General features: G+C 42.5%; 1 protein-coding gene across 1 annotated transcript in view; it reads left to right on the plus strand.

Moving 5' to 3' along the window:
• LOC139228909 (granzyme K-like) overlaps positions 1 to 14,125 on the plus strand; it is a 30,574-nt gene extending 16,449 nt beyond the window's left edge. The window contains exons 3-6 of the mRNA XM_070860416.1: positions 515 to 659; positions 2,852 to 3,002; positions 10,687 to 10,959; positions 13,979 to 14,125. Coding sequence (XP_070716517.1) covers positions 515 to 659; positions 2,852 to 3,002; positions 10,687 to 10,959; positions 13,979 to 14,125 — 716 coding nt within the window. The remainder of the gene's footprint in view (positions 1 to 514; positions 660 to 2,851; positions 3,003 to 10,686; positions 10,960 to 13,978) is intronic.
• Positions 14,126 to 16,090: the final 1,965 nt, after the last annotated feature.

Genomic DNA, 16,090 nt, shown 5'->3' on the forward strand with positions numbered 1-16,090 from the left:
GTGTCTTTGATCAGCCAACAAGCCGGCCGAAACCCTTCCTGCTGTCCCAGTGGCCGAACCTAAAAATTCACTGCTTCTCTCCCCTTTAAATGAGGGGAGAGATGTGGTGAGACACACGTGCTCTGCCGCTGAGTGACAGTGGCGGAGACGCCGTCCCACCCCCACTTCGGCACTTGCCACCGCACATCCGCCCCCGATATGAGCGACTTCCGGTCCGCTCCAAAAAATTGTCAAAGAGGTGAAAATGGATCAAGAGTCTGCCTCGTTGGAACCGACGGTAAAAACATCTAGAAACTGTAACTGCGCCAGCTTTCTGGAGGGCCTAAATTTTGGCCCCGAGGTCCAGTGCCAAATTTCAGGTGCAACTCCAATTTCTAGCCTTCAGAGTCCACCAAGTATTTAAACAAGTCGTGTTTTTGATCTGACCCAATATACTTTATCACTTGTAGTATTCTCTATTTCAGAGTCAAACCTCTGCTCACAGGTAATATCGTCTCTCTATTTGCTTTTTAAGATGACTGCGTGGAAATCATTGGGGGTAAAGATGTTCGAACTCATTCCAAACCTTACATGGCATCAATCCAGGTTAATAAAAAGCATGAGTGTGGAGGAGTATTAATCAAGCCAGCCTGGATATTGACTGCAGCACACTGCAATCTGTAAGTTACAATGACTGTATGTATGTGTATGAACCATTCTTCGAGTAGTTTACTGTTTTGTATCTTTTCCCTATGATGTCATCAGTCAAGGTGTTCACAACTTTGGTGATCTATAAGTGGTTTACATCTTCTGTCTGGCAGTCTATTGTTGGCATTTCTCATAAGCCCTGAATTTCCTCATTGTCTTCAGCAATTACACTGTTGTTATGCTGTTATTGGGCTGAAAAGATCAAGGATATCTGGGTTTTAACACATTTGGGTATATTTACACCGTTATTGCGCTAAATGTAAGTTTCCTTGATCTTTTTAACAGTGCACACCTTACACCCGTCAAAGCCCCTAAGGGCTCATTTGCATAGCTGCACTGTTCAAGTACGTGGAAGATTCCTGGATTTACATCACCCATGCAATCAATGTAACTTGATACCCAAAACAACTAACGGCTCCCCCAATAATTCAGACAAGTGTAAGTGAGGAGCTGGTGAGCTAAAGAGGGCACCAACTTCACTTACTGATTGAAGGTTTCTGAGGAATTTCCTTTAACCCTTTCCTTCACATCACTGAAATAAAATGGTGCAGATTAACCCTTTTGAGTACTGAATGCCTTTTGAAACTTGCGCGTTTTGTTAAAGGGACCTTGGTGAAGGGATGGCTTTCCCCATGGGCAGCCCGCTCTGTGCCATTGGAGATCTCTGTTAACATCATCACGGGGATTTGCAGACTCACTCCACTGCCACAACTGCCTGTCCATGGCAATTAAAGTTACAGCAGCCCTCTTTTTACGGCTTCACATCCTTCCAGGTAGCCTGTGCCAAGGAGCTGTTAGGGTATGTATCAAGCAGGTGATAGACACCCTCTTTCATAGAGCAGCCGATTCCCTCCACATGGGCATCATCCCCAGGCAGCAGAGGCATAGAGCCAGGGACTTAGAATTATAGAATAATACAGCACAGAAGGAGGCCATACAGCCCATCATGCTGTGCCTGTGCTATACTTCTATAGGATAGCTTGATTCCTCAGGGGGCAGGGTACCATAATGACATGCACGTGGCACTGAAGGTGCCAACTGAGCAGTCACTGTCATATGTGAATAGGAAGTGATGCCATTCCTAGAACATCCAGCTTGTCTATGATGCAAACTCGGCATTGTCCTCAGCGCTGCTGCTGGAGGGCAGATATTGCAGGACATCTTCATTGACTGATCAACTGCAGTGGCAGCATCGCAGCCTTACCTTCCCCTATCCATCCTTCCAAATGATACCACAGCAGACCTCTTTGGCACAACAGGACTTTGCCATGAAGTTCTACCTGAGTAAAAAATGCCACAACAAATGAGGGCTCCATTTCTTGAAAGATTGTCATGATCATAAGTAGCAAAGCACAAGATACCTGCACAGTGTATTCCAAACAAAACATTTATTTTATTTACAGAAAAATAATATTTGTGTCTAAATTATAAGACCTACTCTTTCTTAGCACTGTGCTTCCACCTCGTGCCTAACCGTGCCTTCCTATCTCCTGTCCCTGTGCTGTGTCGAAGTTCTCTCTGAGGGCCTGTAGTGGGAGGTAGACGGCTGCTCCTGTTGTACTAAAGGGTCATGAGACTAATTAACTCTTGACTCATTTAAGTTGGCTCCTGACAGTGAGCCGCTGCTGGCTGCATCTCTGGAGGGAGCTCCTGGGCAGGCTGGTCCTGCCCACCACCATATATAGCCATAGTATTCTGAGGGACTGAGAGATATAAGTATCGGACACAACTACTCCAATCACCACCATTCCACTGGGCCCTGGATCTGCAGACCCACTGATCGATGGATGTCTAGTCTAATGGCAGCTGTCAGATCTGTCCAGCCCTGGGTATTCAGTGCGCTATTGATGGCGTGTCCTAGAAATGGGAGTGGCCATATGTGTCATAATATAATTATATAAATTAGTAGGCTTCTAGCCATCCCAAGAGAAACCATTATTATGGAAGAGTACCATACATTTGCATTTTCATATTTATGAGGATTATAAACATGAATTAATTAAATTCTTCAAAATTCTGAGTTTGATATGTTCTGCAATTGCAATAATTTGAAATCCATTTCAAATGGCTCTGGGATTTTATAAAGACATTCTAAAGTGAATAATGTATTAAACTGATTATGTACCTAATATGTCTTCTTCACATCTTTTACTATCATGTATAGCAATTTTAAATGCCACCAAGTTGAGGTGGTACTTGGAACTGATTCACTGAGAAAGAAAGTGATGTCAAAGCAAGTAATCAAGGTGAAGGAGAGATTCCCTCATATTTACTTTGACAACAAAAGCACAGAAAATGACATCATGCTGCTCCAAGTATGTGATTTTTAATTAATTATTTCCATATGCACTTGCACAAATAGAGTAAACTATACACCCATCTAAACTCAGTTGTCGAACTGTAAGATCATTTTCAATCCGTTTATTCCATTGCCATTTTACCTTGTCTCCTCCTTGAGTTCATAATATTTCATTGTATAGTGTGCCTAGTTACATAAGTGTCCAAAGTCACAATTGCTTCTCGTTATTTCCCACATGCTGATTACTTGTATTAGAGTTTACCATTCAAATTAATTTCCAATGCGTATTTACATATTTAAATCAATCCTGTATGCTGTTTTACATATCTCATCATAATTTTATTCTAATCTAGCCATTCAGATTCCCTCTGATTTTTCATTTTTACAAACAAAGTTAACTCAAAACTGAAGCATTTTTAATCATAAGCAGTAATGGCTGTTGGCTGCAGTCGCCAGAAGGCCCCAGCCCTGAAGCTCCAGTGCAGAATCCAACAAAAGTGCGTACTTAGCATTTTAGGCCCGCCATGTCCTTGTTACTTGCTCCTCTCAGATCCTCCAATCTGAGCAGGTCTGGGTTCTACTCCAAGGGGTCCCTTCTTCTGAGTGCATTTCCTAATAGACACCTGCCTGGCTTTGAGATCAGAAAATGTGGTGGGAAATGCCTGTCCCACCCCAGTTACATAGCTCTTCCATGATTCTGCCTGCTGTGGATACAAGCACTTCACCACATTCGAGGGATCCCAAAGAAATCCTTGGCAATACATATTGGGTGGAGACCCCAGAGTCACAGGTCTCTGCCCCTTTTATTTTGTTTTGCACCCAGAAATAAATGTCTCCCAGGCACAAAGCACATGTAAAAAATGGACCTCTTTAAGTTGTACTCATGAGCAAATCCTTGGACAGATCACACAAAGCTTTCTAATCACAAGGGGGCGGTGGGGGTGGGGGGGGGAGGGTGGGGGAAGGTTTCATAAAATTGTATCCCTTCAAAGACAAATATTTACAGCAGTAAAGGTAAGTTAATCTGCCAAAGTTTCATTTTAATATTTATAAAGAGTTAGGAAAAACTGAACCGGAGATGCAAAAATAGTATGGTTTACAAGTTGTTATAATTCTTATAATCAAAAAAAGCCAATTTATTTAAGAATATAAACATAAAGCAAAGAACTGCAGATGCTGGAAAACTGAAACATAAACAGAAAATGCTGGAAGCAGTCAGCAAGTCAAGCAGCATCTGTGAAGGGAACAGAACAGGTGGATTTTTATTTTTATTCGTTCTCGGATATGGGCGTCGCTGGCAAGGCCAGTATTTATTGCCCATTCCCTAATTGTCCTTGAGAAGGTGGTGGTGAGCCGCTGCAGTCCTTGTGGTGAATGTACTCCCAAAGTGCTGTTAGGGAGGGAGTTCCAGGATTTTGATCCAGCGACGATGAAGGAACAGCGATATACTTCCAAATTAGGATGGTGTGTAACATGGAGGGGAAGTTGCAGGTGATGCTGCTCCCATGCGCCTGCTGCCCTACTCCTTCTCGGTGCTAGAGGTCATGGGTTTGGGAGATGCTGCGAAAAAGCCTTGGCGAGTTGCTGCAGTGCATTTTATAGATGGATTTGAAAATGATCAGAACAAAAGAAAGGCAGATGGAAAAAAACATGCACACATGTGTATTTTCTGTCCCCCTTCCCCTTTTTCTGTTCATTTTGAAATGCTGTTCATTTACAATATCCTCTGGTTCAACTGAAGGATCAACACCTGAAACATTAGCTTGTGGAGGAGGATTTCCTGGAGTGTATAAGGGATGGTTTTCTAGACAAATATGTCGAGGAACCAACTAGAGAGCAGGCCATCCTAGACTGGGTCTTATGTAATGAGAGAGGATTAATTGGCAATCTTGTTGTTCGAGGCCCCTTGGGGAAGAGTGACCATAATATGGCAGAATTCTTTATTAAGATGGAGAGTGACACAGTTCATTCAGAGACGAGAGGCCTGAACTTAAAGAAAGGTAACTTCGATGGTATGAGACGTGAATTGGCTAGGATAGACTGGCGAATGATACTTAAAGGGTTGACGCTAGATAGGCAATGGCAGATATGTAAAGATCACATGGATGAACTTCAACAATTGTACATCCCTGTCTGGAGTAAAAATAAAATGGGGAAGGTGGCTCAACCGTGGTTAACAAGGGAAATTAGGGATAGTGTTAAATCCAAGGAAGAGGCATATAATTTGGCCAGAAAAAACAGCAAACCTGAGGACTGGGAGAAATTTAGAATTCAGCAGAGAAGGACAAAGGGTTTAATTAGGAGGGGGAAAATAGAGTCTGAGAGTAAACTTGCAGAAAACATAAAAACTGACTGCAAAAGCTTCTATAGATATGTGAAGAGAAAAAGATTAGTGAAGACTAACATAGGTCCCTTGCAGTCAGAATCAGGTGAATTTGTAATGGGGAACCCAGGAGAGGGCTCTGAGCTAGTTAGAGTGGGTAAGAGCTCAGATGAACAGAGCCCCAAGAAAGAATGCGAAAGGCATGAGGCAACAGAGCAGAGCAGCACTGGGGTAAGTGTAAACCACAAGGTGATAGGAAGGGACAATATGTATGAATATAAAGAGGCTGCAGGAGGGGTCAAAACTAAAAATCATGGTTTAAAAATTAGTATTAAAACACTCTACCTAGACGCACGCAGCATTCGAAATAAAGTAAACGAGTTGACGGCACAAATCATTACAATATGATTGTGGTTGCAGGGTGGCCAAGACTGGGAATTAAACATACAGGGGTATCTGACAATTCGGAAAGATAGACAAGAATGGAAAGGGGGTGGGGTAGCTCTGTTAATAAAGGATGATATCAGGGCAGTTGTGAGAGACGATATTGGCTCCAATGAACAAAATGTTGAATCATTGTGGGTGGAGATTAGAGATAGTAAGGGGAAAAAGTCACTGTTGGGCGTAGTTTATAGGCCCCCAAATAATAACTTCACGGTGGGGCGGGCAATAATCAAGGGAATAATGGAGGCATGTGAAAAAGGAACGGCAGTAATCATGGGGGATTTTAAACGACATATTGATTGGTCAAATCAAATCGCACGGGGTAGCCTTGAGGAGGAATTCATAGAATACATATGGGATTATTTCTTAGAACAGTATGTTACAGAACCTACAAGGGAGCAAGCTATCTTAGATCTGGTCCTGTGTAATGAGACAGGAATGATAAAAAATCACCTAGTAAAAGATCCTCTCGGAATGAGTGATCACAGTATGGTTGAATTTGTAATACAGATTGAGGGTGAGGAAGTAGTGTCTCAAACGAGCATACTATGCTTAAACAAAGGGGACTACAGTGGGATGAGGGCAGAGTTGGCTAAAGTAGACTGGGAACACAGACTAAACGGTGGCACAATTGAGGAACAGTGGAGGACTTTTAAGCAGCTCTTTCATAGTGCTCAACAAAAATATATTCCAGTGAAAAAGAAGGGCGGTAAGAGAAGGGATAACCAGCCGTGGATAACCAAGGAAATAAAGGAGAGTATCAAATTAAAAACCAATGTGTATAAGGTGGCCAAGGTTAGTGGGAAACTAGAAGATTGGGAAAATTTTAAACGACAGCAAAGAATGACTAAGAAAGCAATAAAGAAGGGGAAGATAGATTATGAATGTAAAATTGCGCAAAACATAAAAACAGATAGTAAAAGCTTTTACCGATATATAAAACGGAAAAGAGTGACTAAAGTAAATGTTGGTCCCTTCGAAGATGAAAAAGGGGACTTAATAATGGGAAATGTGGAAATGGCTGAGACCTTAAACAATTATTTTGCTTCGGTCTTCACAGTGGAAGACACAAAAACCATGCCAAAAATTGATGGTCACGGGAATGTGGGAAGGGAGGACCTTGAGACAATCACTATCTTTAGGGGGGTAGTACTGGACAGGCTAATGGGATTAAAGGTAGACAAGTCCCCTGGTCCTGATGAAATGCATCCCAGGGTATTAAAAGAGATGGCGGAAGTTATAGCAGATGCATTCGTTATAATCGACCAAAATTCTCTGGACTCTGGGGAGGTACCAGTGGATTGGAAAGCAGCTAATGTAACGCCTCTGTTTAAAAAAGGGGGCAGACAAAAGGTAAGTAACTATAGGCCAGTTAGTTTAACATCTGCAGTGGGGAAAATGCTTGAAGCTATCATTAAGGAAGAAATAGCGAGACATCTAGATAAGAATAGTGCAATTAAGCAGAAGCAACATGGATTCATGAAGGGGAAATCATGTGTAACTAATTTAATGGAATTCTTTGAGGATATAACGAGAATGGTGGATAGAGGTGTACCGATGGATGTGGTATATTTAGATTTCCAAAAGGCATTCGATAAGGTGCCACACAAAAGGTTACTGCAGAAGATAAAGGTACGTGGAGTCAGAGGAAATGTATTAGCATGGATAGAGAATTGGCTGGCTAACAGAAAGCAGAGAGTCGGGATAAATGGGTCCTTTTAGGGTTGAAAATCGGTGGTTAGTTGTGTGCCACAGGGATCGGTGCTGGCACCACAACTGTTTACAATTTACATAGATGACCTGGAAGAGGGGACAGAGTGTAGTGTAACAAAGTTTACAGATGACACAAAGATTAGTGGGAAAGCGGGTTGTGTAGAGGACACAGAGAGGCTGCAAAGAGATTTAGATAGGTTAAGCGAATGGGCTAAGGTTTGGCAGATGGAATACAATGTCGGAAAATGTGAGGTCATCCACCTTGGGGAAAAAAACAGTAAAAGGGAATATTATTTGAATGGGGAGAAATTACAACATGCTGCAGTGCAGAGGGACCTGGGGGTCCTTGTGCATGAATCCCAAAAAGTTAGTTTGCAGGTGCAGCAGGTAATCAGGAAGGCGAATGAAATGTTGGCCTTCATTGCTAGAGGGATGGAGTACAAAAGCAGGGAGGTCCTGCTGCAACTGTATAGGGTATTGGTGAGGCCGCACCTGGAGTACTGCGTGCAGTTTTGGTCACCTTACCTAAGGAAGGATATACTAGCCTTGGAGGGGGTACAGAGACGATTCACTAGGCTGATTCCGGAGATGAGGGGGTTACCTTATGATGATAGATTGAATAGACTGGGTCTTTACTCGTTCGAGTTCAGAAGGATGAGGGGTAATCTTATAGAAACATTTAAAATAATGAAAGGGATAGACAAGATAGAGGCAGAGAGGTTGTTTCCACTGGTCGGGGAATAGAGAGTTGTGAATCTGTGGATTTCTCTGCCCAAGGAAGCAGTTAAGGCTAGCTCATTGAATGTATTCAAATCACAGATAGATAGATTTTTAACCAATAAGGGAATTAAGGGTTATGGGGAGCGGGCGGGTAAGTGGAGCTGAGTCCACGGCCAGATCAACCGTGATCTTGTTGGGTGGCGGAGCAGGCTCGAGGGGCTAGATGGCCTACTCCTGTTCCTAATTCTTATGTTCTTATGTTCTTATTAATGTTGGGGAAGTCCAGAACCAGGGGTCACAGTCTAAGGATAAGGGGTAAGCCATTTAGGACCGAGATGAGGAGAAACTTCTTCACCCAGAGAGTGGTGAACCTGTGGAATTCTCTACCACAGAAAGTTGTTGAGGCCAATTCACTAAATATATTCCAAAAGGAGTTAGATGTAGTCCTTACTACTAGGGGTATCAAGGGGTATGGCGAGAAAGCAGGAATGGGGTACTGAAGTTGCATGTTCAGCCATGAACTCATTGAATGGCGGTGCAGGCTCGAAGAGCCGAATGGCCTACTCCTGCATCTATTTTCTATGTTTCTATGTTTCTATGAACAAAGAAATGGCAGACCAATTGAACAAATACTTTGGTTCTATCTTCGCTAAGGAAGACACAAATAACCTTCCGGAAATACTAGGGGACCGAGGATCTAGCAAGAAGGAGGAACTGAAGGAAATCCTTATTAGTTAGGAAATTATGTTAGGGAAATTGATGGGATTGAAGGCCGATAAATCCCCAGGGCCTGATAGTCTGCATACCAGAGTACTTAAGGAAGTAGCCCTAGAAATAGTGGATGGATTGGTGGTCATTTGCCAACATTCTGGATCAGTTCCTATGGATTGGAGGGTAGTTAATGTAATCCCACGTTTTAAAAAAGGAGGAATAGAGAAAACAGGGAATTATAGACCGGTTAGCCTGACATCGGTAGTGGGGAAAATGTTGGAATCAATTATTAAAATTGTAATAGCAGCGCATTTGGAAAGCAATCACAGTATCGGTCCAAGTCAGCATGGATTGATGAAAGGGAAATCATGCTTGACAAATCTTCTGGAATTTTTTGAGGATGTAACTAGTAGAGTGGACAAGGGAGAACCAGTGGAGGTGGTGTATTTGGACTTTCAAAAGGCCTTTGACAATGTCCTACACAAGAGATTAGTGTGCAAAATTAAAGCACATGGTATTTGGGGTAATGTATTGAAGTGGATAGAGAACTGGTTGGCAGACAGGAAGAAAACAGTAGGAATAAACAGGTTCTTTTCAGAATGGCAGGCAATGACTAGTGGGGTACTGCAAGATTCAGTACTGGGACCCCAGCTATTTACAATATATATTAAAGATTTAGATGAAGGAATTAAATGTAATATCTCCAAGTTGACACTAAGCTGGGATGGCACTGTGAGCTGTGAGGAGGATGCTAAGAGGCTGCAGGGTGACTTGGACAAGTTAGGTAAATGGGCAAATGCATGGCAGATGCAGTATAATGTAGATAAATGTGAGGTTATGCACTTTGGTGGCAAAAACAGGAAGGCAGAATATTATCTGAATGGTGGCAGATTAGGAAAAGGGAGGTGCAACGAGACCTGGGTGTCATGGTACATCAGTCATTGAAAGTTGGCATGCAGGTACAGCAGGCGGTGAAGAAGGTAAATGGCATGTTGGCCTTCATAGCGAGAGGATTTGAGTATAGGAGCAGGGAGGTCTTGCTGCAGTTGTACAGGGCCTTGGTGAGGCCTCACCTTGAATATTGTGTACAGTTTTGGTCTCCTAATCTGAGGAAGGACATTCTTGCTATTGAGTGAGCGCAGCAAAGGTTCACCAGACTGATTCTCGGGATGGCAGGGCTGACATATGAAGAAAGACTGGATTGACTAGGCTTATATTCACTGGAATTTAGAAGAATGAGAGGGGATCTCATAGAAACATATAAAATTCTGATGGGATTGGACAGGTTAGATGCAGGAAGAATGTTCCCGATGTTGGGGAAGTCCAGAACCAGGGGGTCACAGTCTAAGGATAAGGTGTAAGCCATTTAGGACCGAGATGAGGAGAAACTTTTTCATGGAGAGAATTGTGAACCTGTTGAATTCTCTTCCACAGAAAGTTGTTGAGGCCAGTTCGTTAGATATATTCAAAAGGGAGTTAGATGTGGCCCTTACGGCTAAAGGGATCAAGGGGTATGGAGAGAAAGCAGGAACGGGGTATTGAAGTTGCATGATCAGTCATGATCACATTGAATGGTGGTGCAGTCACGAAGGGCCGAATGGCCTACTCCTGTAGCTATTTTCTATGTTTCTATGTTTCTATGTCTGATCCCTCCATCGCTGTTAACTGAATTGCTGTGTGCTTCCAGCAATTTTTCATGTCATATTTAACGATATGTAAAGTAAATAATACATTGGAGAGATTCTTGCTTTATGGAAGAAGACAATGCAATTGCATTTCCTTGTTACAGCTGCATTCTGAGGCAAAACTTGACAAGTTTGTGAAGCTCCTGCCTCTGCCCAAAAAAGGCTTGGATGTGAAAAGTGGAACTGTCTGCACGGTTGTAGGATGGGGAACGACAAATGTAAAGTCAAACAAACCATCTGACAATCTTAAGGAAGTAAACATAACCATCATAAACAGAAAAACGTGCAACAGTCAGAATTATTACAACAGAAAGCCTGAAATAACCATGAATATGCTCTGTGCTGGTGACAAAAAAGGTGGAAAAGATGCGTGCAATGTAAGTTGGATTGTGTAAAAAAATGTTTGCAATATTGGGGCAGAACAATCAGAATTGGTTATTTTAGCTAGCAAAGTGCTGTATAAAATGTATTTCATGCTTTATGATCAAAATTGTGGAGCTATAAAAAAAAGTTTCATATAGTTAATCTATTCACATGTTTAGTTATTATAATGTATTTAAATTCTCTATTGTAGGGGTGCCAAACATCATGAGTAAACAAATATAAGTCTCTTACAATGTCATCTTTATGGGTCAATTCTACCTCTCCTATAATGTGTGGAAACATCTAATTCCCAGGTTAAAAGCAGAGGTAAAAGGGACGGAGATCTATGACAGCAGGAATTGGGATTTCAACAAAATAGCAATAACTTGCATTTATATAGTGTCTTTAATGTCGAAAGATGTCCCGAGATCCTTCACAGAAGCGTAGTCAGACAAATACGGATACCGAGCCAAAGAAGAAGATATTAAGAAGGGGTGACTAAAAGTTTGATAAAAGAGAAGGATTTTAAGGAGGGTCTTCAAGGAGGAAAGAGAGGTAGAAAGGCAGAGGGGTTTAAGGAGAAAATTCCACAGCATAGGGCCTAGACATAGAAACAAAGAAATCTAAAGCGCAGAAGGAGGCCATTTCGGCCCATCGTGTCCGTGCTGGCTGACAAAGAGCCACATGACCCTCGGTCAGCAGCCCTGAAGGTTACAAATAAACCTATGAACAATGAACAATGGAGGAAAGATAAAGAGCACCCAGCCCAACCAGTCCGTCCCACACAACTGTGACATCCCTTGCATCGAAACATTCTGCACTCCACCCCAGCAGGAGCCATGTGATCTCCTGGGAGAAGCAAAAACCAGATCGAAACCCAGGCTAATTGGTGAAAAAAAATCTAGGAAAATTCCTCTCCAACCCATCCAAGTGATCAAAACTAGTCCAGGAGACCACCCTGGCCATATTCGAGTCCCTTCAGTACTTACCATCGTATCTATGCCAGCCAACATGAGGTTATCCAGTCTAATCCCACTTACCAGTTCTAGGTCCATAACACTGCAGGTTACGGCACTTTAAGTGCCCATCCAAGCACCTTTGAAATGTGGTGAAGGTTCCTGCATCTACCACCCTTCCAGGCAGTGAGTTCCAGACCCCCACAACCCTCTGCATGAAGAAGCCTCCCCTCAAATTCCCTCTGAACCTTCCACCAACCACCTTAAAACTATGTCCCCTTGTAATTGACCCCTCCACCAAGGGAAATAGGCTCTTGCTATCCACTATATCTAGCCCCCTCAAAATTTTGTACACCTCAATGAGGTCTTCTCTAAACCTCCTCTGTTCCAATGAGAACAAACCCAACCTAAACAATCTGTCCTCATAGCTAAGATTCTCCATTCCTGGCAACATCCTAGTAAATCTCCTCTGCACCCTCTCTAGTGCAATCACGTCCTTCCTGTAATACGGTGACCAGAATTGCACGCAGTACTCCAGCTGTGGCCTAACCAAAGTATTATACAATTTAAGCATGACACCCCTACTCTTGTATTCTATGCCTCAAATAAAGGCAAGCATTCCGTATGCCTTCTTAACCACCTAATCCACCTGGCCTGCTACTTAGACAACTGAAGGCACAGTGCCAATAGTGGGGCAAAAGGAGTGGAGGATGCCAGAGGTCAGTGTCGGAGTAAGACAGAGTCGAGGGGTGGGGGGGGGAAGGTTAGAATCATTGAATGGTTACAACACAGAAAGTGGCCATTCAGCCCATCGAGCCCATGCCACTGGATGTGATTACAGAGATAGGGAGGAGTGAGGCCTTGAAGGGATGAGAATTTTACATTTCGGGGCTCATCTGCCACTTTAAATCCTCGTCCAATTTTTCTTGTGCTGCAGCAGAGGTCCCACAACTAGATTGTAGCAGTGTCAGCATAGAAGTCCTACCCTGCAGGAACACTGCCACAAGTGGGAATCCAGCCCCTGGTCCTATCTTTTTTTTACACTGGGATTTTCACTGCTTCCCCCGAAGAAGCGAGTGCAGCGCATGCACCTCCAACAGACCCAGAAATTTCTTTTTCACATGGAAACGAAGGGACAGGGCCTAATAGTGTTTCCTGCCTCAATTTCCTCAATATGGTGAACCTCGGTTGTGTTCCCATTTTGAAGGGCAACCAAAGAGACTGTCACTAGCCTTTATGCCAGATGGCCGCGCAGATTGGAGGATCTAACGGGGGCAGGCAGCAAGGGGGGTGGGTGGAAAATCTGGTGTTTCTGCTGCAGTTTGTAAAGGTCCACAATAACTTAACAGGCCTGCAGTAATTTAACAGGCCAGGATTTCCCACTTTGAATGCTGTATGGTTCTTCAGTGGTTCACATTGTCTGTAAGGAGTAGAGTTGACCTGAGAATGTCCCAGTTTCAGGATAAAGCTGTTTAAATTACTTTCGGAAGTAAGGCAGAGGAGGGGACCCTCTTTGGGATGGAGCAAAGGACACAAAGGTGAGCTTCTCATGGAGAATGGCAGGAAGTGGCAATCACTGTGATTGCTAACAGCAGCATACAGTGCACCTGGAAGCAGTTTATGAAAGAGTTTAAGGAATTTACCAAGTCAACCAAGGTGGGAGAGCCCATCATTATCTTCTATTAAAGCAGTGTGCAAAGCATGGGTGTTGCATGAAACAGAGCCACTCAGAAAAACATTCTATAGTGACCTGTTCATGTTGGTAATAGACAATATGGTGGTAGGAAAGCGTCAAGAAGATAATCAGTGTTCGCAAGTGTCTCCAATTCTCGGGATTCTGATGACAATCGATCAAGTTTCTGCTTGTGGCTTATGTCATTATTTATGTCACCTGCTCTAAATGTGTTAGATGCCGCAAGATCAGTCCCAGTCCTTATATATTCTCAATTTCCAGGAATATCAAGTTATAAATGCTTAATAACACTTACGCATTAAAACATTTAGCCGGTTTATCAAAACACAAGTGCTAAAGCGTATCCTGTAGTTTTAGAATAACCTATTTTCCTTGTTATTTCAGGGAGACTCAGGTGGACCACTGATATGTAAGAAAGAGCTCAGAGGAATTGTATCTTATGGGCATAGCTGTGGACTTCCTACAAAGCCTGGCATTTATACAAGGATCACAAAGGAGTATATTAAGTGGATTCAGGGAATAACAACTTGAACCTTATGACAAAATATTTAGATTATATTAAGTTTTACGCATTATGTTTCTCCTTTGTGGATTGCTCTACGTGGCAACAAAAAAAAATGGCTTTGCATTTTAAATTCACGTTTATTGAGATTTCCTTAAGTAAATATGCTGTCATTAGATATTCAAAATAGGAGCTTGTACCCTATCTCTTGCTAAAAGCTCCAACAAGTCATCCAATAGCATTTAAAATAATGTAGTTTTCATATGCATATAACCAAAGTATTGTTGAACTGGCCAACAGGTGCTTTTTTTAAATAGTAAAAAAAACCTTGCATATTTTCAAGCATAAAAATTAAACTCTTTTGTACTGCAATAAATAAATACTCGTATCTTGTGTTTTATTGATTTGAAGTGTCAACTTGACTGAGTTAGTTGCACTCATCTCTGAATTGTGGTTGAAACTGCAATCTGAGAGAGTGCTGAGGGAGCTCGGCATTGTTGAATGTGTCATCTTTACAAACATATGAAATTGACAGGTATCAGAAGACCAGCTGGTCCATAACTCACACACTCATGAGGCCCGGAGCATCATGACTAGAGACATCCTAACCCTTCCCACAGCCATGTAATGTCTTGGGAGAGGCAAAAAAAAGTAGAGAAAAATCTAGGGCCAATAAGGTAAAATAAATTCTGAAAATGTCCTCACCCTCAGGTGATTGAAACCAGTCCATGGAATCACATGGATCAAGTGTTATCTATAGAAACATAGAAACATAGAAAATAGGTGCAGGAGTAGGCCATTCGGCCCTTCTAGCCTGCACCGCCATTCAATGAGTTCATGGCTGAACATGCAACTTCAGTACTCCATTCCTGCTTTCCCTTGATCTCACTAGCAGTAAGGACTTCATCTAACTCCTTTTTGAATATATAAAGACACTTATCTTTCATGTGATGCAACCTCTGCTACAGTCAAGATCTGGTTCAGCTCCCTCTTGAAGGCACAGAGAGAATCAACACCTACCACACCAGCCAGCAACACATTCCAGAGGCTCATTACTCTCTGGGAAAAGAAGAACTGCCCAACATTCATTTTATTCCCACTCTTATATAGTTTAAACTCGGGTCCCCTGGTCCTCCCCAATCTGTTAAACTGCAATAATCTATCAATAGCATGCTATCCAGCCCTTTCATTAGTTTATAGACCTCTATCAGGTTGCCTCTGAGTCAACGTTGCTCTAAAGTAAATAGACCAAGTGCCTTAAGCCCTATCTATGTAGCTAAGGTTTTTTAAAGCAATAAATCATTCTCATAGCTCTTGTCTAGACATTTTCTAAGGCCACTATATCACCCACCATGTGTGGGGACCAAAACTGGGCACAGTACTCCAGAGGCAGTCTAACCAGCGACCTATATAGTGAAAAAATGGTGTCCTTTGACTTATACTGAATGGTTCTATTAATGCATCCCAATATCCTGTTAGTTTTAACAGCAGCTTAGAAACATAGAAACATAGAAAATAGGTGCAGGAGTAGGCCATTCGGCCCTTTGAGCCTGCACCACCATTCAATAAGATCATGGCTGATCATTCACCACAGTACCCCTTTCCTGCTTTCTCTCCATACCCCTTGATCCCCTTAGCCGTAAGGGTTATATCTAATTCCCTCTTGAATATATCCAATGAACTGGCATCAACAACTCTCTACGGCAGGGAATTCCACAGGTTAACAACTCTCTGAGTGAAGAAGTTTCTCCTCATCTCCGTCCTAATCCTAAGACTATATCCCCTGGTTCTGGACTTCCCCAACATCGGGAACATTCTTCCCGCATCTAACCTGTCCAATCCCGTCAGAATCTTATACATTTCAAGAGATTCCCTCTCATCCTTCTAAACTCCAGTGAATAAAGGCCCAGTTGATCCAGTCTCTCCTCATATGACAGTCCAGCTATCCTTGGAATTAATCTGGTGAACCTTTGCTGCACTCCCTCAATAGCAAA

This window comes from Pristiophorus japonicus, chromosome 2, assembly GCF_044704955.1.
Source record: "Pristiophorus japonicus isolate sPriJap1 chromosome 2, sPriJap1.hap1, whole genome shotgun sequence".
NCBI classification, from domain to species: domain Eukaryota; kingdom Metazoa; phylum Chordata; class Chondrichthyes; family Pristiophoridae; genus Pristiophorus; species Pristiophorus japonicus.